The sequence below is a fragment of the Podarcis cretensis genome (assembly GCF_951804945.1).
Source record: "Podarcis cretensis genome assembly, chromosome: Z".
NCBI classification, from domain to species: domain Eukaryota; kingdom Metazoa; phylum Chordata; class Lepidosauria; order Squamata; family Lacertidae; genus Podarcis; species Podarcis cretensis.
Window position 1 is genome coordinate 14,201,138 of NC_137184.1, and position 22,617 is coordinate 14,223,754.

The window sequence follows — 22,617 nt, forward strand, 5'->3', positions numbered from 1 at the left end:
TTTATATCTAAATCTCCTTGTTTGTGAGATGACTTGGAGTCATCAGGCTGTGCAGCTAGACCAAGAAGAGGGAGCTTCTACACTTGAGATGCAAAAGAGATGTATTTCCACAAGACTGTTTCTGTGGTCATACAACCCTGAGCTATGCCAGTTGATCAAGTGATCTTTTCATCCCTCTCCCTGAGTCAGGATAAGAGAACCTTCAGTCTGGGTGCTAAATGTGGCCTTCAAAAGCTATCTTCCAAGCCCCCTGGCATAGCTTAACACCCTCCTTGAATATTTTCTACCTTTGACTGTGCTATAATGTCTTTTTCCCCCTTGGGTAAAATGTGTATTCATTGCTCCCTCCATTTTTGCTTTTGCCCTGCCCATCAACTGGCATGCAGCCCCTAGAAAATTTCCCAGAAGAAAACACAGCCCTAAGGCTAACAAAGGTTTTTTTGTGAAGAAATTTCACAAAATCTCATCAACGGGAGCTCAGGAAGGAAGCAAATGAATTTAATATCTTAACAATAATGGGATAAATTAAAAGAAAAGATGGGATTATTTTTAATTACTTTATATTAGCGCAAAATACTGTGCATTAGTTTACATATAATTTCCAGAAGATAAAGAATAATTATTTACAGCTGTTTGCAGAGATGCACAAAAGTTGAATGTTATCATGAAAATACTAATTCTAGAAGTTAATAAACAGCACCACTTTTCCATAAATCAGTCAATTTGAGATTTATAATAGCTTTTTGTGAAATAAATTTGTGCAGTCCTTTTTGCGGTGGTTCCAGAGTTTTCAGGTATGAGGCAATACACATAACTTCAGTTAATAAGTTTAATACTCTTTGCAAGTCCTCTGTTTTTTATTTCATTTTCATTTCAACTTTTCAATAATGTATAAGATTTATTTTTTCATCTGTAGTTAGATGTTAATCTGTTAAATAACCAAAATACTGTTCCAAAAGTGACTTATATTAGAACAGACCCCAAAAGTGGGCATAAGATCAACTTGGGAGGTGTGGTATCTCCAATATATATCCGATGAGTATAGTATTTAGCCTATGTAGTGTAGGAGATAACTATTTTTTATTTAAATAGGTATATATTTGAAATTTGCCTTAATCCAATTAGGTGGAAAGGAATTATGAAAGGAAAACATAAAGCTGAATGAGTGTCTTTTACTCTCAATTGACAAACACTGATTTAAGTGTCTATTACTTAAAGGTTGGGGTAAACCCTTTTATAAATAAAAATCCCCCTTTTATAGGGGATGGAGCAGCTCCCCTATGAGGAAAGGTTGCAGCGTTTGGGACTTCTTAGTCAAGAGAAAAAGCGAGTAAGAGGAGACCTTGCTGAAGTACATAAAATTGTGCATGGAGGTAAAAAAAGTGGGCAGAGAATATTTCTCAATCTCATAAGACTAGAAGTCATGGACATGAAGCTGAATGCTGGTGTTATAGGAAAAAACTGCTCCAAGCGCCCATATAGAGTCCTTAAGTGGGTTCCCTATCTGTAGGAGAAAATAACAGGCCAAGCAGAGAGTATTGAGAAGCAAAGCATCTAGTAAGCCTGATCTTTATTAAACTGTTGCAACAGGTTCAGGTAGGTAGCTGTGTTGGTCTGACGCAGTCGGGGGGAGGGGGAATAGTCCAGTAGCACCTTAGAGACCAACTAAGTTTGTTCTGGATATAAGCTTTCGTGTGCATGCACACTTCAGATATCTGAAGATATCCTTCAACTAAGTGCACATTTAAAATATGAATAGGATGCAAGCCTGTGACCTGTATTCAGGAATTCAGTAGTTAGCATAACGAAAGAGTGGCCAGGGTGCCCAGGTAATCCAGTCGGGTAACCTGGCAGACAGGAAAAAACAACACACCCAGATTTCCACCTCTTCTCTGGTGTATTAAGGGGGTGGTCTTGGGCTACACCCCTTCTGTGATGTATGTATGTTTCCAGGGGTGGTCTTGGACTCCAGGATGGGCAATTGAAAATGTCTATATAATGGCTTGCGTGTATTGCTAGGGTTCCCTTCCCCCCTCCTGTGGGGGGGAGCACCCTGTTGCAACAGCTTTAATAAAGATCAGGCTTACTAGCTGGTTTGCTTCTCAATATTCTCTGGTTGGTCTCTGTTATTTTCTCCTACTGACAGAGAACCTACAAAAGGACTCTATATGGGCTCTTGGGTACCCCATAAGGGAAAAGGAGCAGTTTTTTCTCATAACAGTTTCCCGTGTACATTTATGAATGTTTATTTTATATTTGGGACCTTAGAATTCTTATAACACTGGAGAATTCAGGGCTGGTGAGGACCACCACCTTGGATGGTTTTGAAAGGACTGATAATAAATTCATGGAGGATAAGGCTATCAGTGACTCTTAGCCACCATGGCTATGTTCTGGCACCAGTTTTTGGCCCCAGTTGGTCTGATCCAGCAAGGCTTCCATTCTTAGCAAAAAAAAACCCTTGATTGGACAAGAAGCTTTTATTATCTTCATCTGTTAAGTTCACAATCAAGGCATTAAAGAAGTACCCATCTCCTGTTGCTTGTCCTCAGCCCCTGGTGTGGATAGACTGCCTCTGAAAATGGAGTTTTGATTTTGCCACCAGGTGGAGCCTGTGATCTCATTTTATAAGGGAATGCAAAACAATTTCTCCCCAGTTACCCAAGCAAATCCCCTCCATAAACTGTGGATGCACACCTGTGTCCCGACAAAAACACGTGTATACTAATGAAATCTGCCAGACAGCTCCGTGGCTGGGGCGTGGTGGTTTTTGCTACTTCCCAACTTTTTAAAAACCATGTTTTTACAATCTGCCCCCCCCTAAAAAAAATGGAATGGTGGTAACCTTCAATGCAGGGCATCTTGCATTGAAAAGCAGGATTCAAAATGCAGAAGCATCTTGACGTCATTCTAACTTAAAAGGATTCAAAGTCGGAAAGGTTCTGTACATGCTCGGACTCCTATTTACCACGCAATATTCTGGTGGGGAAAATTATGGAGGAAAATAACTATAACAACTAGTACTCTATAAAACGCTGTTATCGCTGTTTCTAACAAAATTACTGTATAAGTGACCAGGACACAATGACGAACTCGTAAGACAAAAACAAGCCCCTGCCGCTCGTAATTTTTTTTTAACCGCTTTCCGCGTCTCTATGGCAACAACTAGTCATCGGAGCGGCCATATTGAATCCCGTCGAGTCCCGCGAGAGAATAATACGCACTTTCTCCATTCCTTCCTCTTCTCTGCGCTTGATAGTCACCATGGCAACCAAAAGACGCCGTTCTTGGCCTAGCTGCCTTGAGGCGGCTTTTAGGACTGGCTTTCCAAGGGTTCGTCAGGTAAGGTTCGTGTCGGGTGAGAGAGGGGCAACTGCGGGAAGGCGGGAAGAGATGAGTTGAAGAGGAGAGCCCCCCCCAAAAAAAAAATACGTTGCAATGAGTTGCAGTCCTTTTCTTTGCCCTAAGGGGGAAAGCAGTCACACGCCCCGCTCAGCATTCTGGGAGAGGAGCACATGGAAATAATTCGTCCCTCCCATCATATTTAGTTGGATCTCAAATGTATCCCTCATGGCAGGACCTGATCCGAGCCACAAAAGCCATTTTTCTCTTCTCCCCAACGATCAGCACAGGACTTGGGGAGGGGGAGGGGACACCACTCTTGGTTATTGCCTAATTGCATTTGATGATTTGCATAAATAAGTGCTGTAAATAAATTTGCACAATTAAATGCAATTATTAATTGTATAAATGACACTTTTATTTAAATGTGCTCAGGGCACTGGCACCCAGATAGGTAGATGGCAGATAATGGGGAGGGAGTCCACAGCTGCAAATAATACTGCAGCTATAATATCATAAAACCCCACTGAAATACATACACTGGCATTTACTGCTGAAATATGAGTCAGTTTGAGATGCCATGCAATTACAAAAAAGTCTTGTTCACAGCAGTTTCTCCCCCACTCGCCATTCCCAACATCACTCAAGGAATGACACCAAACCATTCAATTATTTCTTTCTCTTTCTTTGCATTTTCCTTTTTCTCAGCTAACCCAAGAAAAAGTTCAGCTGCAAACCAATCAAGCGCCTAGGAAAAGTCTGCAAAATGACCCTAGTGGGGGTGTCCCGTGTCGTCCCCAGTGGGAAAGTCTACAGACAGATATTTGATGATGAGGTACAGCAATGACAGAAGCTAGAAGACCTGATTGGGCAGGGTGGGGGGAATAGCATCACTTGAAGCAGGGATGGGGAACTGCAGGCACAGAACTCTCCCTGGGCTACACCTCCTCTCCCTAGGCCACACCCCTGTCCAGCTTTGGTTAGTAGATCTGCAGATTAGTAGATCTGCAGGTTCTAGTAAAACACACACACACACACACACACAGTAGATCCTGCAAGCCTTTGGTTTGCCCACCACTAGACTTAAACTCCGGCAGAGGCAGTTGCAAAGTTGGGTTAGAGCAGTCTTTTCAAACCTAGCGCTCTCCCGGTGTTTTGAACTAAAGTTCTCATCAGTCCTAGCCAGATTTGTGTCCTAATTCTTTGTGGGATATTTTGCACAGGATCACTTGGGGAGTATCTTGTTCATTATGGTCTGTAGCAACCATTTTCAGATAATACCCTCAAACCCATGTGAAAACATCTGGAGAGACTTCAAGTCCATAAACTTGTTCTAAGTAATGGTTCTAATTTCATGCTGCTATTTCCCAAGAAATGACAGGCTACCTGCTATTGTTGCAGTTCATTGTATTTTAAATTACATATAAAAGCAATAAAACATATTCTAAAAGAAGAAGAAAACTTAACACATTTAAGCTTTTAGGGTGTGAAACTCACCCAAACTTGCTTTAGCATATTCTTCTCCCTGCTGGTCTCATACGCCTTCAGCTTGACTGAAGACAGTGTATACTTTCATTCGAGGAGCGACAGGGTTTGTTCAACCTGACACATCTCTACCAAGACAAAAATGTGGCGAGTCCTTATCTGAGAGATGCTTGCAGATGACGCAGCCTTGACAGTGCACTCCAAGGAAACTTCACAAAGACACAAGCCTGCATGAAATTTGGCCATACCACCAGTCTGATGAAGACCAACATCCTGGGTAAGAACGCCGCCAGCACTCCACCATCAGCACTGGTGACCACACACTTGAGGTGGTAGGCAATTTTGTCTACCTGGGTTCTACCATAACCAGCAACCTTTCCATTAATGCTGAGCTGGACAAGCATATTGGCAAGGCAACTTTGGCAATGGCTTGCCTCTCCAAAGGGTATGGGAGAATGTGATGCTAACATCTAATACGAAGATGAAGGTCTACCAGGTTTGCTTGTTGAGCACGCTGCTATTGCACACTGTGTGTTGACTTGTGGGCAACTTACAACTGCCAGGAGCAGCACCTCAACGCCTCTCACATGTGCTGCATCAGGAAGATTTTGGGCATCACATGGCAAGACAGAGTTTCAAACAAAGATGTGCTCTCCCAGGCCCGCAATCCCAGCATGTTCACATTCCTGTCTCAGCAACATCTATACTGGCTTGGTCATGTCCACAGAATGGAAGATGGAAGAATCCCCAAGGACAGTGGTGTCCAAACCAGATTTGATGAAGTGAAGGGCCGACTCCAGGAAATAAACTGCCACAGGGGCCAGAGTTAATTGACCAGCAGGCCGGATTAGGCCCCCAAAATGGACTTTCGACATGCCTGCCCAAGGATGTGCTTTGGGGGGAGCTAGTTTCATGAACCAAGCTTGTTGGCAGACCAACTCTGTGTTACAAAGATGTCTGCAAATGTGACAAGAAGGCTGGCAACATCAACCCTGTGTGGGAATTCCTTGCAAATGACTGCAGTGCCTGGAGACAGTCAGTCTCGTCATGGGAGGAATGACCACTGGAATGAGCGCAGAGGGAAGAAACACCATAGTGCTTCTACAGCGGCACAACCAGGCACCTTCATCTGCCCCAGCTGCAACAAAACCTCTCTTCACCCACAAAGGCACACTCCTCTATTGTCTCCTAAGACAGATGAACGCCAACACAAGCTTTTGAGGACGCATGCTCACTTCATCACATAGGTGAATTGAAATCTTAGTATACATGTTTGTAAGGGAGAAAATTGTAATGTGGGAGTTGTATGGCAAAATCTTTCCCCTTATTTTTTTGCATCTCATTGCCATTCAAAGCCTGCCTTACAATTTTCTCCTTTATTCACTTGCCAACTTTCACTTCATTAACCTTGAACAAGATGCTTTAATTCTAGCTATTAAAAAATGACAACAATATATTATGAAGAATTAAATCAGGGTGGGACTCATAAGTACTTAACTTTGCTTAGCAAGTGCCCTCTATTTCTGGTGAGTATAAGCATGCCCTCTTTCACCTTAAAGGAAGAAGTCTAATTATTTTTATTTTGGCTTTGGCTAGATAAACCTTGTGCGCACTCTGGGAGAAGCGAGAAGCAAGATAGCCCAGCACAAGCTTCCACAGATCCCAGGAACGATTCCGCTGGTGAGGGATGTGGAAACCTGCTCTGGCAATGGGTTTTTATCACATCGTCAGCAGATGTGGGTTGAGGGAATGCCCAATGATGACGTCACTGAAAATCCAGTGCAATACAAGTAAGGAACAGAGTTATGATGTTATTCTGTGCTGTCTACTTGACCCTTGGAACTTTTTCCAGGCCACACCCCTCGCTCACCCTTACTTCAAATCCCAAGTGTTTTGACCTGACTGGAATGTGTTCTTGAACTCTAATAATGTCTCTTGCTTCAAGTTTCTCCCACTCTGTTTCTATTCCAGAGAGGCTGCAACACTGGCATTTTTAAAGACTCAAGAAAGTGAAAATGTTATTGCTGCCCGGGAAGTCCGAGGACTTGCTGAAGTCATAAGTAAATGTTTACCAATTTAATTCTGGCACCATAATCAGTGTTTTTAGCAAATGTGGTATCTTTCATTTATGCAGACTACCAGCTATACTACTGCAAAGTACTCTGCTTGGGGCTTCCTTTGAAGATAGCTCAGTAACCATAGCCAGTGCAGAACACCAGTGCTCAGTTTTTGGCCAATACCTTGCCAGTTGCACTGGTGGCCACTGCATTCTCACACTCAGTTCAACCTGATGGTGATAGTCTTTAAAACCCAAAATTGTTTTGCCGATAGTAACACCTTGAACTTAGGCTGTTACCAAATGGGCCACAAGTACAGATCTCTGAGCAGAAGTCTCCTGACAGGGCCTCCTGTCAACAACCATGCTGCAGCATTCTGCACTAACTTTAGTTTCAAACCCACACAGAGTTGACTGCAGTAATCCAATCTTGAAGTCACCAATGCCTGAACTATTGTGGTCAAGCCCTCCCTTTTTATTGTCTATAAGCCACTTATATGTTTTATTACAGTAAGTTAAATAAAAGAAAGAGTAATTATGAACTTGTACATAAAACTGAAGATGGAACTAAAATGTGGCAGGCTTCTTTAGCAGCATGAGAATGTCAGCTAACCCAGTGGTTTTGTAAAAAAACTCCAAAGCACATTACTCTCTCTTTATGCTAGCCTGGCTAGTTCTACAGCTGTGCATACAGTCTAATCTCCCTCCCTCCCTCCCAGTTCCTGAGAAGAAAAACAGTGACATTGTGGAACGTATCTCAGAGAGCAGGAGGTGCCGTTACGAAGAGACGGTGGTGACGCTACGGCAGGAATTGGCACGCGTTGGGAAGGTAGGCAGACCCTTCACCACTTTAGTGCATCACTATTGATAGTAATAGGGATGGGATAGTTTGCAATGTGAAGCCAATGTGGTGTAGAGGCTTGAGTGCAGGACTAGGACCTGGAAGACTAGGGTTCAAATTTATCCACTTGGCCATGGAGGTCTCTGAGTGACCTTGGGCTAGCCACTCACTTATGTGACACATTTTTCTAATACATACATATTGACGCACATTGTTTCATCCAAGCCTTGTTTCGTCCAAGCGTAACATAACTCACAGGGTTGTTGCTGTGAAGATAAAATGGGGAGAAGGAGAACCATGTACATCACATTGAGCTTCTTAGAGGAAGGGTGGGATATAAATGTAATAAAGAAATAAAATTCAGTTCTCTCCGTTTCTCATTTCTTCCTATCTTAAATTCAGTTTTCCACTTTTTGCAACAATTTGTGAATCTTTGCTTTAAATCCTCGTGAAAATATGCTACTGCTTTAGTACGGATCTCTCCAAATGTTTTGTGTTCAGTTTTGACTATATAGTTTTATGCAAGAAATTCCCCCTTATGTGCATTTTCATTTTATTTTTCATGTGACACATTTTTCTAATATATACATATTGATGCACATTGTTTCGTCCAAGCCTTGGCAAGTGTTACCCATCAGATCATCTTCTCTGTTTCAGGAAATGGAGGTGTGTTTCTTGGAGCCTGGGAAGCTATTTCTGACCAAGCTGTCAGAATCTGATCGCACCATTGAGTCCCTTTTCCAAGTTTCCGCTGAGAACCTCCACTTGGAGACTTACACCATGGAGGTGAGGGAGTGTCTTGCAACTCAAACTCAAACAGGGCTTGAAGGCTGCCTGCCACCTTTTCTTGCCCCTCTGGCTGATTCTTCTGGTGACCCTAGATCCTCACTGCTTAGCAACAGGGATGAAGGGCCTGGCAGTCACTGTGGGTAGCAGAATAAGGCATGCTGGAGACAGGAACATAGGAAGCTGACATACTGCATCATCCCATTGACTTATTTAGCTCAGCATTGTCTACACTGACTGGCAGCAGCTTTCCACTGTTTCAAGTTGGAAGTCTCTCCTTGGAGATCCCAGGGCTTGAACCTAGGAACATGGAGAACTTCCTTATACTGAATCTATGTATTTTTCTACCTCAGCATTGTCTACACTGACTGGCAGCAGCTCTCCAGAAAGTCAGGCAAGGGATATTCCCAGCCTTACCTGGAGATGCCAGGGATCGAACCCAGGGACTTCCTCATGCAAAACAGATGGGCTGCCGCTCAGCTACTGCCCTTTCCAGGAAGATAGAAAGCTGCCTTATACAGAGTCAGACCATTGCTCCATTTAGCTCAGTATTGTCTACACTGACTGACAGCATCTTTCCAAGGTTTCAAGCAGGGGCATTACCAGCCCTACCTGGAGATGCCAGCAATTGACCCTGGGACCTCCTGCATGCAAAGCAGATGCTCTACTAAGCTACAGCCCTTCCCTCCGAAGGCTGTGACACATGGGTGTAGCCAAGGGGGGGCAGAGGGGCAACTGGCCCCCTAAATCAATACAAATCAGTACAAATATGAGGTTCTCCCCCCCCCCAACAAAAGCCTGCCTCCCCAACAAAAATCCTGTCTATGCCCATGGCAGTGAACAGAACAGTGGGATGGGTTGAAAGGATCTGGCATGCCAACAAAGATCATAGAACAGGCTTCATATTTTCCTTGATAACTTTTAAATAATATAGGGTTACACCTCAGCTCCCCTGTGTGGAATTCACATCCCATTTCTACCTTGCAGGACTTTGAGAGAATGTGGAACCTTGTCTCCAAGGAGACCTTAAAAAGAAGGCAGTGGATTAGAGAGCTGGACAAAGCCTTACTCAAGGCAGAGGTAGATCGAACTGAACGGGTAAGTACAAGAAGATGCTAACAGACAGTACATGAATGATTGTGGGGGTTGCTGCTGTATGCCTTCCATCAGCATGTTGCCCAGAAGGAAATGCAGCCCTTGGAGCTGGAAGAAGTTCCCCATCCTTGCTATGGCTCCTTGAAAGGGTCAGAAATAGTTGTTTCTTGCTGGCACATGTGTCTTTTTAGGAACTGGCCTCTTCAGTGAGTTGGTGGAGGTTGGTCTCTTTAGGTGAATGGGGCATTGCCTCACCACTCTCATTCTGTCTTCAGCCAATTCGCACCTGCCCTCCCTCCTTACTTACAGTGAGTCTAGGGGGTTGCCCCAGCTGTTAGCTTCCCCCTGCATAGACTCAAAGTGCCCCTTGTGGAACTCATCGGGGAGAATGATGAGAATAAAAGCTAGAATTGGTTGGCTCTGCCTGTCATTGACTCTAGTTCTGCTTATCATTGGCTATGGCTCTGCCTACTCTACAGCTTGCATCCCTGCATTCCACCTCACCTATGGCCACCGGTTACCACTGGCTGAGTAGCCCGGTGGGGTGGTCCCCCAGCATGTCCCTAGCAATCTCAGCAGAGAGGTGTCTTCACCATCCTGAACACTTTTCTTACCCCCTCCCTCTGCTTTGGTTTCCAGATCAAACTTTTGTTGAACAAATATAATAAGATCCTGGATGACATTTCCTATTTCCTACCCTCTGATGTCCACAGGTTCATTCACAAGGAAGCCATGGTAAAGCCTTTCTGCTTGATACCTGAAATTCTCCAGTAAGATAACTACAGGTTTTGCTTGATCCCACCCCCCACCCCTGTAGTTCGGGAACGATTGAAAGTGGGCATATTTGAAAACCTAATTTGGGTAGCAGAATTGGGCATTTTAAAATAAAATTGTGGTGTGTGTGTGTGTGTGAGAGAGAGAGAGAGAGAGAGGCTATGTGCAAGATTAGCACAGCAACCAGGAAAGTGGGATGGGATCCCTGAGATATTGTATGTGAAAGGAGAAGAGAGACAAGACAAGGACAGGTTTGCCCTGGTGTCCCCAGCACGGCGCCAAGGGTGCACAGGTGCCTGTGATACCTCAAAACCCTCTGCACTCTTCTTCCTCTCCACTTCTTTTTTATCAGAAACTATCTTTCCCCCTCTTTGGAAGTGAGAAAGGAGTGAAGAAAGCAGACTGACCAAGAGGGGAGGAGGAACCTACTTTGGGCATCTCTGCTTTCTGCCCCATCAAGTCCCAGTGGGTTACCAGCCACCATTGTAATGGCACTAGAGAACAATTAAGGGATGCATCTAGCTAAGGTTTATTCAGAGTAGACTCCTTTAGATTACTGTAGCTAAATTTGTCTTGCCCATCATGTCCTCTGGGTTGAACCAACTAACCTGAAGTCTTCATCTCCTTGAAAAAGAGAGATTCCCTTGCTACTCTCATCTACACCTTCCAATTCCAGATGATCAACCAAGCCCTGCTGGCCAATCGGAGAGCAATAGCCAAGCTGTTTGTCAACCTGATGGAGGCAGACCTGAAAGGAGACATCTTCTATCATCGCAAACTGGAGGAGAGAATAAAGACCTGGAGAGCCAAATGGAAGCAGAAAATAATTTACAGTTTCAGGTCTGAAATTTTATTTATTTATTTATTTAGAGTATTTGTACTTTGCTCTTTATGCAAAAGTGGTTCCCAGGTTTGCATACAATTGGTTAAAACAAGACAGTCCCTGTCCTCAGGCGTCACAACACACAAGGAGAAAGGGAGAGGATGGGCAGAGGGTGGAAATCAAGCTCGGGAACCAGTTCTTAAACAGTTGTTTTTATAATGGCCAGCTATCATAGTTCACAGATAGAAGATGCTTAACAGAGCTGGTCTTTTGGTGAACTCTGCTTCTCATCTCTCCCACTGAGGCAGACTGATTGAATGGTTGCCCCCAGATGGCAGTTTGGGGGAAAGAAGGCATGATGGAGCAGGAGATTTGGGCAGTATAAGATAGGTGTGGCTTTTCAGTCGCACAGTATCCCTTGCAAAAAAGAAAGCCCACATTTAATGTTTCTTGTCATGTCCTATAGACAGTTCATGGAAAGTGAAAGAATACGGCACCCGAGTGCTGTGAATGTGGAGCTGGAGAACATGCTACAAGATCAAAAATCACTCACTGAGAAGAGAACAGCACTGTTATATTCTCTGGGGTAGGTGAACAGGAGAATAAAATGTAACTTCTCATTCCTAAGAATGTAAGAATAGCCTCCTTGCTGGATCAGGCCAAAGATGCTTTTATTCCAGTATCCTGTTCTAATAGCACCCAACCAGATGCACCGTGGGAAGCTCACAAGCAGGACCTGAGCATAACAGTAACTCTCCCCTTACGATTACCAGCAGCTGGTATTCAGAGGCATATTACCTCTCACAGTGTGACAGAACAAAGCCACGCTGGCTTGTAGTAGTGATGTTTTGATGGTGTCAAATTATGGGTGGTTGGCAGATGTGGGTGTAGGCCAGGGACTTTAACATTTTACTTCCCCCTATGGTCCCAAACCATATTGTCCACACCCCCAATTCCAGCAATTTGCACAGGACTTTTTCCTTATGCAACCTGCATGGGGGGTACTCCAAATTGGGGCCGTGGGGGGTGGAGGCAGTGGTGGAGCTTCATGCTCCAACACTGGGGGGGGGGGCAGAGTGCAGGTGGGGGCGGGGCTGGTGTATGTCCCAGGGGCGTGGCATGCCACCTGTGGGGGGATGGCACCCAGCGCAGGTGGGGGGTCAACCACAATGGCACCCTACCAGGATTGCGCTGCCAGGGGCAGTGCGCTACCCCCGCACTCCTCTTCCTCCGCCACTGGGTGGAGGGCATCCAGTGTTGTCAGTTTGTGTAAAAGAAACAACCACCTGCAGATATAAAGGCAAATATAGAACTCTTAACAACCTGGGCTGTATCCAATGTTAGCCATAATCAAAGTAATCCCACTGAAATTAATGACAGATTTAGACCCATTAGTTTCAGTGGGCCTACCCATTAAGTATAGAATTATAGAATTGTAGAGTTGAAAACGTCCTCAAGGGTCATCTAATAATAATAATAATAATAATAATTTATTATTTATACCCCGCCCATCTGGCTGGGTTTCCCCAGCCACTCTGGGCGGCTTCCAAAAGAATATTAAAATACTGTGATACATCAAACATTAAAAGCTTCCCTAAACAGGGCTGCCTTCAGATGTCTTCTAAAAGTCTGGTAGTTGTTGTTCTCTTTGACATCTGGTGGGAGGGCATTCCACAGGGAGGGCGCCACTACCGAGAAGGCCCTCTGCCTGGTTCCCTGTAACTTGGCTTCTCACAGTGAGGGAACCGCCAGAAGGCCCTCGGTGCTGGACCTCAGTGTCTGGGTAGAACGATGGGGGTGGAGACGCTCCTTCAGGTATACTGGACTGAGGCCATTTAGGGCTTTAAAGGTCAGCACCAACACTTTGAATTGTGCTCGGAAACGTACTGGGAGCCAATTTAGGTCTTTCAAGACCAGTGTTATATGGTCTCGGCGGCCGCTCCCAGTCACCAGTTTGGCTGCTGCATTCTGGATTAGTTGTAGTTTCCGGGTCACCTTCAAAGGTAGCCCCACGTAGAGCGCATTGCAGTAGTCCAAGCGGGAGATAACCAGAGCATGCACCACTCTGGCGAGGCAGTCCACAGGCAGATAGGGTCTCAGCCTGCATACCAGATGGAGCTGGTACACAGCTGCCCTGGACACGGATTTAACCTGTGCCTCCATGGACAGCTGTGAGTCCAAAATGACTCCCAGGCTGCGCACTTGGTCCTTCAGGGGCACAGTTACCCCATTCAGGACCAGGGAATCCTCCACATCTGCCCGCCTCCTGTCCCTCCAAAACAGTACTTCTGTCTTGTCAGGATTCAATCTCAAACTGTTTGCTGCCATCCATCCTCCAACCGCCTCCAGACACTCACACAGGACCTTCACCGCCTTCACTGGTTCTGATTTGAAAGAGAGGTAGAGCTGGGTATCATCCACATACTGATGAACACCCAGCCCAAACCACCTGATGATCTCTCCCAGCAGCTGCATGTAGATGTTGAAAAGCATGGGGGAGGGGACAGAACCCTGAGGCACCCCACAAGTGAGAGCCCAGGGGTCTGAACACTCATCCCCCACCACCACTTTCTGAACATGGCCCAGGAGGAAGGAGCGGAACCACTGTATGACAGTGCCCCCAGCTCCCAGCCCCTCAAGACGGTCCAGAAGGATGTTATGGTCAATGGTATCAAACGCCGCTGAGAGATCCAGCAGAACTAGGAAACAGCTCTCACCTTTGTCCCTAGCCTGCCGGAGATCATCAACCAGTGCGACCAAGGCAGTTTCAATCCCGTGATGAGGCCTGAATCCCGACTGGAAGGGATCCAAATGGTCCGCTTCTTCCAGGCGTGCCTGGAGTTGTTCAGCAACCACTCGCTCAATCACCTTGCCCAAGAATGGAAGATTTGAGACTGGGTGATAGTTGGCCATCGTGGCCGCATCTAAAGATGGTTTTTTAAGAAGCAGTTTAATAACAGCCTCTTTCAGCGGGTCTGGGAAGGCTCCCTCACTGAGGGAAGCATTCACCACCCCATGAAGCCCATCGCCCAGCCCTTCCCGGCTAGCTTTTATAAGCCAGGATGGGCAAGGATCAAGGAGACAGGTGGTTGGTTTCACTCGTCCAAGCAGCCTGTCCACATCCTCGGAGGTAACAGATTGGAATTGATCCCACACAATTTGACTAGACAGAACTCTCCCGCCCCGGCCCTGCTCCCACGGTGGCGTCTACCTCTTCCCGAATCTGAGCAACTTTATCTGCAAAAAACTTTGCAAAATCATTGCAGGAGATCATGTGGCCCGTACTGGGCCCCAATGTAGCAGGCGGTTCCGCTAAATTGCAGACCACCTGAAAAAGTCTCCTGCTGCTGTTTTCTGCAGATGCAATAGAGGCGGAGAAGAAAGTCTTCTTCGCCGTCGCTACCGCCACTTGGTAGGCTCGACATTGAGCTCTAACCTGTGTCCGGTCAGCTTCAGAATGGGTCATCCGCCGCCGGCGCTCTAGCCGTCTCAACGATTGTTTCATTGCCCTCAGATCCGTGGAAAACCACGGGGCTGTCCGGGCTCCATGCAATCAGAGAGGGCGCTTCGGAGCCAAACAGTCAATAGGCCTGGTTAACTCCACATTCCAGCGGGCTACCTGGGAATCAGCTGAAAGGCCATTAACATGGGATAAAGCATCCCCTACCACTCTCTGGAAACCATTTGGATCCATTAAGTGGCGGGGGCGGACCATCCGAATCGGTCCCACCTCCCTGCAGAGGGGAAGGGTCGCAGAGAAGTCAAGTTGCACCAGGAAGTGGTCCGACCATGGCACTTCTTTCGTTTCGCTAGTCTAACCCCCTGCAATACAGGAATTACAGCATTCTAGGACAAACATGGGATACAACCTGTTGTTCAGTTTTTCCAGTTGGCTCCCTGTATCACCCAACTCCAGGCTTAGCAGTAGGAGTGATGTCAGCCAAACTATGTGAAAAGAAGGGATATCTGCTACCTCCACTTGTCTCACTGAGCCCCCAGTCCCTGCCCACAAATTTCCAGATTTTCTCCTACGCCCAAACAACACACTCCCCCCTTCAGCTTTCCCTGGAAAAGTTCTCTGTGGAACTTTCAGCTCAGCTATATAGCTAATATGAATATGTGACCAGTGAAAACTGGGGCCCAAATGAATTTTAAGATTTGTCATGCAGACCTCAAGAGCTAAGTGTTTCTGTGTCTCTTGTCTTTTTAGCAATATGCTGCCTTTGATGCAATCCAAAGCTGAATTAAATGAGTGGTATGAATCTGTGGTGGCTTTAAATAAGCGGATAGGTAAGGAACAAAAGTTTTGCTATTGTTATTTAGAGCAGCAATTTATATATTTACCAGATTTCCTAACTATAACCCTTCACTTTAAGGTCTCAGGGCAGGCTACAAGAATATAATATACCATTATAGAAATAAGATAAATTCTTTATAATGATAAAAACAAGTAAAAATGTTCAGATGGAACAAACAGTGCTCCACATGTTCACAAACAGAAAGATGTGAATATTTCATATTCAATCTTGTAACCACCATATCCAATCTTGTGTTAATTTTAATTTTTGTCTCAAGATACCCACAATGTCCAATACTTAATGAAAATCCGCCTCCAGTACGAGAAAGTTTGCCAGGAGTGTTTGTCAAAGGTGCAGGAGTGTAAGGTTAGTGGGCCAATCAGTTTTGTTGAAAACTGTTTTTCTGTTTTTCAGCCTGACTACAGATGTGAATAAGAGAAAATCTGTTGTTGTTGTTGTTGTTGTTGTTGTTGTTGTTGTTATTTACCCACCCTTCACTCTAAGGTCCCAGGGCAAATTAAAACAATCAAAACACAACATTAAAAGCATTTTTTAAAAAACTTACCATCACAGTAATAAGATAGGCCCTAATATATACTAATGATTTGGAAGGAATGATGATGTAAGATGTAAACTCCCCACTGCCAGATCTTAAATCAGGGTAGCCATTGTAGTGCACCTTCAAGTGTTGTCGGACTACAACTCCTATTAGCTCCAGCCATCATGGCCAGTGGTCAGGCATGAAGGGAGTTGGAGTCCAACCATATCTGATTTGACAGGTGAGCAGGATTGCCTACCTGTCAGTAACCTGCATTGTTATTACACTAGCCTCAAAGAGGGTTGCTGTCAGCAAACTTACATTCCCCCCCCCCAGACCAGAAAAGCTCAAAGCCTATTGACATCAGGCAATGTCAGGGCAGGTGTCAGGAGCAAGCAATAACTCACATGATGTAAGGAAAGTTAACTCTCTTTAGTCAAAGAAACAAAACAGTTCATGAAGCCAGGCCTATCGAGCACAGCAACTTTTTCCAGCAGATCTTTCCTCAATGAGGCAGTTGTGAGGACTGAAGGTCCCTGTCTTCCCACAGCTCCCTAAATTTCCTCCTCCGCATGGTCCTTCTTAAGCAATCTGTGCCTTGTCTGTCTTTGCTCCACCATCTTCATCCCTCTTCTGGTTCTGGGAGACCGGGGGGTGGGGGGGGGTGGCGGATCTGGTCACAGCAGAAGGGGGAGAACCCCAGGCTTCTTCAGCAGCCCATTTCAGTCCTGCCTCTTGGCCCCCCTCATCTCCAGCCTCATCTTCTGCCTCTGGTTCTGGACTGCCCTCTGCCCCAACTTCTTCCTGCTCACTACACCCTGTTACCTTTTCTGCTTCTGACACCTCCTTCTCCCAGTCTGCTCTCTCTTCTCTCTCTGACAACTCATCATTGTCCCACCACCAATCCTCAGGTTCTGAACCTTTGTCTCTTAAGGATCCCTAGCTGGTGCCTCCCACCAGTCCTGTGCATCCATGACAGGCTGACACACCTTCGCTGTACCCTTTTCAGCACCTGATAAAAATGGTTTTGTTTAGACAAGTCCACCCAGGTATTTAGAAAGTTGGTGTGAGTTTTAATCTGTTCTTAGTTTATTGTTATTTGAATGCTTTGAAAATCTTAAATTATCATTGTTAAATCTTCTTATTGATCATTTTGTTGTTTTATCTTTTTTTTGTAAACTGCTTTGAGGGGGTTGCTGTTGTTTTTACAATCAAGCAGTGTATACATTTTGTAAAATAAATAAATAAAAAGTGACTAGCTGCCAGTGTGGATTAGCGAACCCTACTTGCCAAGGAACATGTGTCAGTGCACCTTAAGCTCCTGATCATCCTTTTGCATCCACATTTTTAGTTGCTCCACACCTGATGTCACCTATGATGGAAGTGGGTGTGGTTTACAGGGAAATGGTATCATAGGCCAAATTGCAACACTTACCAGACCTCATGTGGCCCATGAGCCCTGCTGTGAATGAAAAGCAATATTAATTCATAATAACTGAAACACATCAGTGGAGTCAAGGCTGCATATTTATGAACTTCACTACTAATAACGCTTTCTCCCTCTCCAATTTTAGAACAAACTGATAGATAAGAAAATCTGCACGGAAAAAGAGGCTGAAAGGATTGTGAATCCAAATTTCTACCAGTTAGTTGGGAAGTTACAGAGTCGCTTTGAGCAGGAAGTAGAAATGATGGACGTAAGTTTACCAGTGTCTCTTCCTAACATGTTTCCTGCAACGCATCCTAGCAGGATCAGAGCAGCAGAAATGAACCTGCTGCAACTCAAATTGAGAGAACCCATGGTCTGTGTAGCAGTTCTCCTTGTGGGTCAGATGTGGCCCTCAAGGCCTCTGCATTTGGCCCTCAGGACCAGTGGCAGAAACTGAAATATGAAAGCTAGGAGCTAAATGGCACCTTAAACCTAGGTTATGGGCACAACTACAGAATGTTTAGGTGCGTTTTTTTATAACAAGAATACAAAGCTGAAAATAAATGAACTGCACCTAAAATATTATGTTCATTTTTCACATGTCTAGTCCTTCCCCTGCCACCCCCCTAATATTCTTAATATTCTTTTCTCCAGTCTTCAGAGAGTAGCTGGCAGTGGGGAGGCAGAAAAAGGTCCTTTCCTTGCACTCTGCAATTTTAATCTGAAATCTTAGCTCAGAAACTGCTTGCGCTAATGACATTCCCTGTTGCAGAATGCACTTATGACAATGGGAGTTTCGAACACTGCTCAGGGCTCTTCCCACATCACACCTTTTCCCTAGGCACCCTTCTCTCCCTGAGCCACACTCTTCACCAGTTCCTCCCTAGCATTATCTATCAGGCTGTCTAGGTAATGCAACCCAGATGCCTCAACAGGCACCTTTGAGATGCATTCCTCTATTTTATTTATGTCACGGGACGTTTCCTTGGGAGGAGGAGCAGAGGCGTCTTTCCTATTAGGCTTACTGGTGCCTTGCGCCAGGGCGCTGTCCTCTCAGGGGCGCCCCAGCGAGTGGGGGAGCTGCACAGCTTTGCCAGTGGCCTCCCCTTTCCCTGCACCCACCAGCTGCACCTTGCCAACCATATGGCTGGCGGGCATGCAGCTTGCTTTCCAAGCCTCCGCAGGAAGAGAGCAATCCCTGCAGAGGCTTCAGGTAGAAGCTGCGCCCTGCCAGCTATATGGCTGGCTGGCATGCAGCGCTTTCTTTCTTTCTTTCTTTCTTTCTTTCTTTCTTTCTTTCTTCCTTCCTTCCTTCCTTCCTTCCTTCCTTCCTTCCTTTCTCTCTCTCTCTCTCTCTCTCTCTTTCGCCTGCTCAGCCTGTGGGAAGAGGGAGGTGGGCGATGGCGAGGCCATGGAGCTTCCGCGCTGGGTTTGCAGCCCTGTTTGCAGGGTCCCCTTGCCCGTCCTGTTCAGCAACATCTAGCCCGAGCTGTGAGTAGCAGCAGCTGCTGCCCTTGTTTCTCTCTCTCCCTGGAATCCTGCCCTGTGTTTAATGTTATGGGCAACTCTATCCTGGGGAAGGGAAGCCTCCTCCCTTCACTTTTCTTCTTCTTCTTCCTCCTCCTCGGGGGTGGGCTCCTTCTCTGCCCCCCCCCCACCAACAAGGTCCCTAGGGATTGTAAAGCAAGCCAGACCATTTAGCACCGACCCCATTCATTCCAGCATCTGGCCACCACCCACTCCAAGCCCTGCAAAAAATATCATCACCATTATTATTATTATTATTATTATTATTATTATTATTACTACTACTACTACTACTACTGCCCTCCACCCATAGATATCAGGACGGCTCACAGCCTGAAACTACGGTACTAAGCACATGCTAAAAACTAGAACAAAGGCAAACCAAACCAAGCCAGCAACCTTCCTTCTCCCTTATTTGTGAAACAAGCCTGTTAATTGCCTATCCAACTAAAAAAAAAAAAGGCACTGAAGGTTTTTGAGATCAATGCAAGCTAAAAAGCATTGCAGGGGGTTGGGCTAGATGACCTACAGGGTCCCTTCCAATTCTACGTTTTTCTGAAAAACACACAGACACACACAACCCAACTATGGTCCCTCTGCAGTCCTCGCCCCAAGCAACTGTGTGTGAGACTTGCTCCCCAGAAAGTGTGCCTTGTCTTGCTACATGTGGTTTTTGGTCTCTCTTCAGCCCTCTCCCACAATCTATTCATATTCCTTTCTCCCTAATCTCCAATATTACATTTTCCTCTGGCTGAGTCTTAAAACAGAAAGCCCTAATTCTCAACTGTGTTTCTTGCTGCAGTCCTACTGTCTACTCAGAAGTAAGGTCCTATTAGATTCAGCAGGGCTTACTCTCAGGTGAGTGCAGTTAGAGCTGCAGCCTTTGTGACCCAAGTTTTGGGTTCTTTTTAGGTTCAGGATGTCACTGCTTTACACCCACCCCCCACAATATTTGAAAACGTCAGCTTTGTACTTAAACACAAATTGGCTGGGAACTTCATTGTCTGTGTCTTTCTTAGTTTATTTAAAGAAAGGATGAATTAGAAGAACTGCTGAGTCTTGAATGAGTGTTGCTTTGGAATTGAGGACTTCATTAGATTTTCTTCTGCCTTTTCATTTTATTTTGTTCTAAGGCTTTGTTAGAGATAATGTGTAAGTGTGGTGCCAGCTCCCAAAAAAAAGGTCAACAACTCTAGGAAACGGGGGGGGGGGGGGCATGCCAGAGGGATCTTTGCACCACAGCACCGGATATGCTTAAGACAGCCCTGAGGAAAAGGTTGTGAATAAGATTGGTCCTCACTGATTTAAATTGGGCCCTACCCAGCCTCAGCTAAATGCTGATTGCATCTGCTAACAAAAATCCTAAATCACAAATTCTTTCCGTTTGATTTCTCTCCAGGACCACCTAGAACAGTTGGTTAAGCACACAGAAATCAACTGCAGGAATGTCTACCAGTACTTCCAGGATGCTCTCACTCTCTTTGATACCCACAAATGCAGCCTTGTTCGTTATGAAAACGAGCTTCACAGTAAAATGAACGAATGCCGAAACAAGCATGAAAATCTAAACAAGGTCAGAGCAGGGGGTCTGGTTTAGTGAGGGATGGGAGGACAGAGAATACAATGTGGTAGGCCATATCAGAGATCTTGGTGGGGACAGACAGAAGAAAGGTTGTTGGCAAATCTGCATGAACTCTTGCATCTTGAATCAGCCATGTGCATTTGCAAAATTTATTTGCACAATTTGATCTGCAATTTTTATTTACACGTGATTTTGCTTTGGCTTAGTCTATGGAAAAAAGCAAGAACATCAAGAGAGCTCTGCTGGATCAGGCTAAAGGTCCACCTAGTCCAGCATCCTGTTCTCACCCAGTGAGCTCTGGGACTGAGGGGGGGATTTGAACCCTGGTCTCCCGGTCCTAGCCTGGCACTCTATATCTATGGCACCACATTGACTCTGATAACATAAGAGCATAAGAAGAGCCTTTCTGGCCCACCATAGTCCAGCATCCTCTTCTCATAGTAGCCAATCAGATGCCCCAATGGGAAGCCCGCACTCAGGACATGAGCAGAGCACTCTCCCTACTTGTGATTCCCAGCTGGTAGTATTCAAGAGCCATACTGCCTTTGACAGCCATCATGACTAGTTGCCACAGATATCCTTAACCTCCTCCTTGAATTTGTCCAGTCATCTTTTGAAGCCATCCTAGTTGGTGGCCCTCACTGCCTCCTGTGGAAGTTAATCCCTGTGTGAAGGGATTTAACTGTGTGCTGTGTGAAGAAGTCTTTCCTTTTACCTGCCACGACTCTTCCAAAAGTTGCCCTCATTGGACAGACAGCCCTGGGTTCTAGCATTATGAAAGAGGGAGAAAAGACCTCTCCGTATCCATTTTTTCCAAACTATACATAATTATGTGCACCTCTATCATGTCTCTGCTTTTTCAGCTTTTCTCTAAAGTAAACTGCATAGTGACCCCCTTTTCTCTTAAATAAGCTTAACTAAACTACATAGTTCTTGTTTGTAGCACTGTATTCTCTTCTGTTTTTTAAATTTACTTTATGTTTCAGAACAAAAGTTTTCCCAAACTAGCTTACAGTCAGTATCCTAAATACATTTTTAAATCACAGTCCAATAATTTCAGACAATGAATAAACAAAAGCAAACACAAATTTTGGGAACAGTATCACAAAAATGCTGACTTAATATATTAAAAAAAAATATTTAGCACCTCTTGACCAATTACTGAATGTTTCCCTGAATATCAGTATGCTTTTTAATCATTTGATTGGTTACCTTATAAAACAACAACAGTATATTGGCAGATAGTCAGCTTAGGTAGATTCTTTTAGAAATTGAAAGATGTGTGAAATAACTTACAATTTTAGAAAACTCAACCTGCTGCTCACTGTAAGGCTGCCTTATAACTGTTTTAATTTTTATACCCTCTGAACACACCAGTCCCAAAGTAGCTTGGAGCAGCAGTGGAAATAAACTCCAGCCTGAATCAATTCAAGTTTTAGCTGGTTTATCTGCCCTGCCCCAAGTAATTAAGCCTTCTAGCATTAACCATTCTAATGCCGACTGCTTCCTTCCATATGGAGGCAGCTAAGGGAAATTAATCTGGATGTGACCGTGGACAAACTGAGGACCCAAAGTTCTGATGAAAAACTGAAGGCCCAGCTGGAGAAGGTTTATGCTGTTTTGGACTTCATTCGAGCTGGGTATGTTTCAAGCAGTGCAGGTGGCAGAGGAAGCACAAATGCTTTGGGCTAGAGATAGATAGATATACAGTATGTATATAAATCCTGTGAAATGACAAACAAGCTGCTGTGCCCTTCTCACTGCATGATTCGAAGCTTATCTCCACAACCATAGGGTCTATAAACTTCCTTTAAAAGAAAACTCTGCAGATGCTGCCCTAGGTATGCCTGTCAACCAGTAAGAACAATGTGTTCTCTGATGCACAAAACAGTGAATGGCCTGAGACTGAGTCTGCACTGGAATTCTAGGATGTGAGCTGGGACTTTTCAGGGTGGATGCCTAGTCTGATGAGCTACCATGGGCTGCATGTTTCAAAGCTTTAGAGCAGCCTTCCCCAGCCAGATGTTTGGGACTATAAACT

The 22,617-nt window shown here is 45.0% G+C and overlaps 1 protein-coding gene across 3 annotated transcripts in view; it reads left to right on the forward strand.

Annotated features, from left to right (window-relative positions):
* The first annotated feature begins 3,216 nt into the window (after positions 1-3,216).
* Positions 3,217-22,617, forward strand: part of CCDC180 (coiled-coil domain containing 180) — a 54,507-nt gene continuing 35,106 nt past the window's right edge. For all 3 annotated transcript variants that reach the window (XR_013834676.1, XM_079961205.1, XM_079961206.1), the window contains exons 1-15: positions 3,217-3,342; positions 4,051-4,177; positions 6,424-6,617; positions 6,799-6,887; positions 7,603-7,712; positions 8,382-8,510; positions 9,498-9,608; positions 10,245-10,340; positions 11,056-11,219; positions 11,669-11,788; positions 15,413-15,492; positions 15,778-15,866; positions 17,613-17,735; positions 20,394-20,567; positions 22,101-22,216. Coding sequence is in view for 2 of the 3 variants with exons in the window: in XM_079961205.1 (XP_079817331.1) it covers positions 4,109-4,177; positions 6,424-6,617; positions 6,799-6,887; positions 7,603-7,712; positions 8,382-8,510; positions 9,498-9,608; positions 10,245-10,340; positions 11,056-11,219; positions 11,669-11,788; positions 15,413-15,492; positions 15,778-15,866; positions 17,613-17,735; positions 20,394-20,567; positions 22,101-22,216 (1,664 nt within the window). In the remaining variant the exon portion in view is untranslated. The remainder of the gene's footprint in view (positions 3,343-4,050; positions 4,178-6,423; positions 6,618-6,798; positions 6,888-7,602; positions 7,713-8,381; positions 8,511-9,497; positions 9,609-10,244; positions 10,341-11,055; positions 11,220-11,668; positions 11,789-15,412; positions 15,493-15,777; positions 15,867-17,612; positions 17,736-20,393; positions 20,568-22,100; positions 22,217-22,617) is intronic.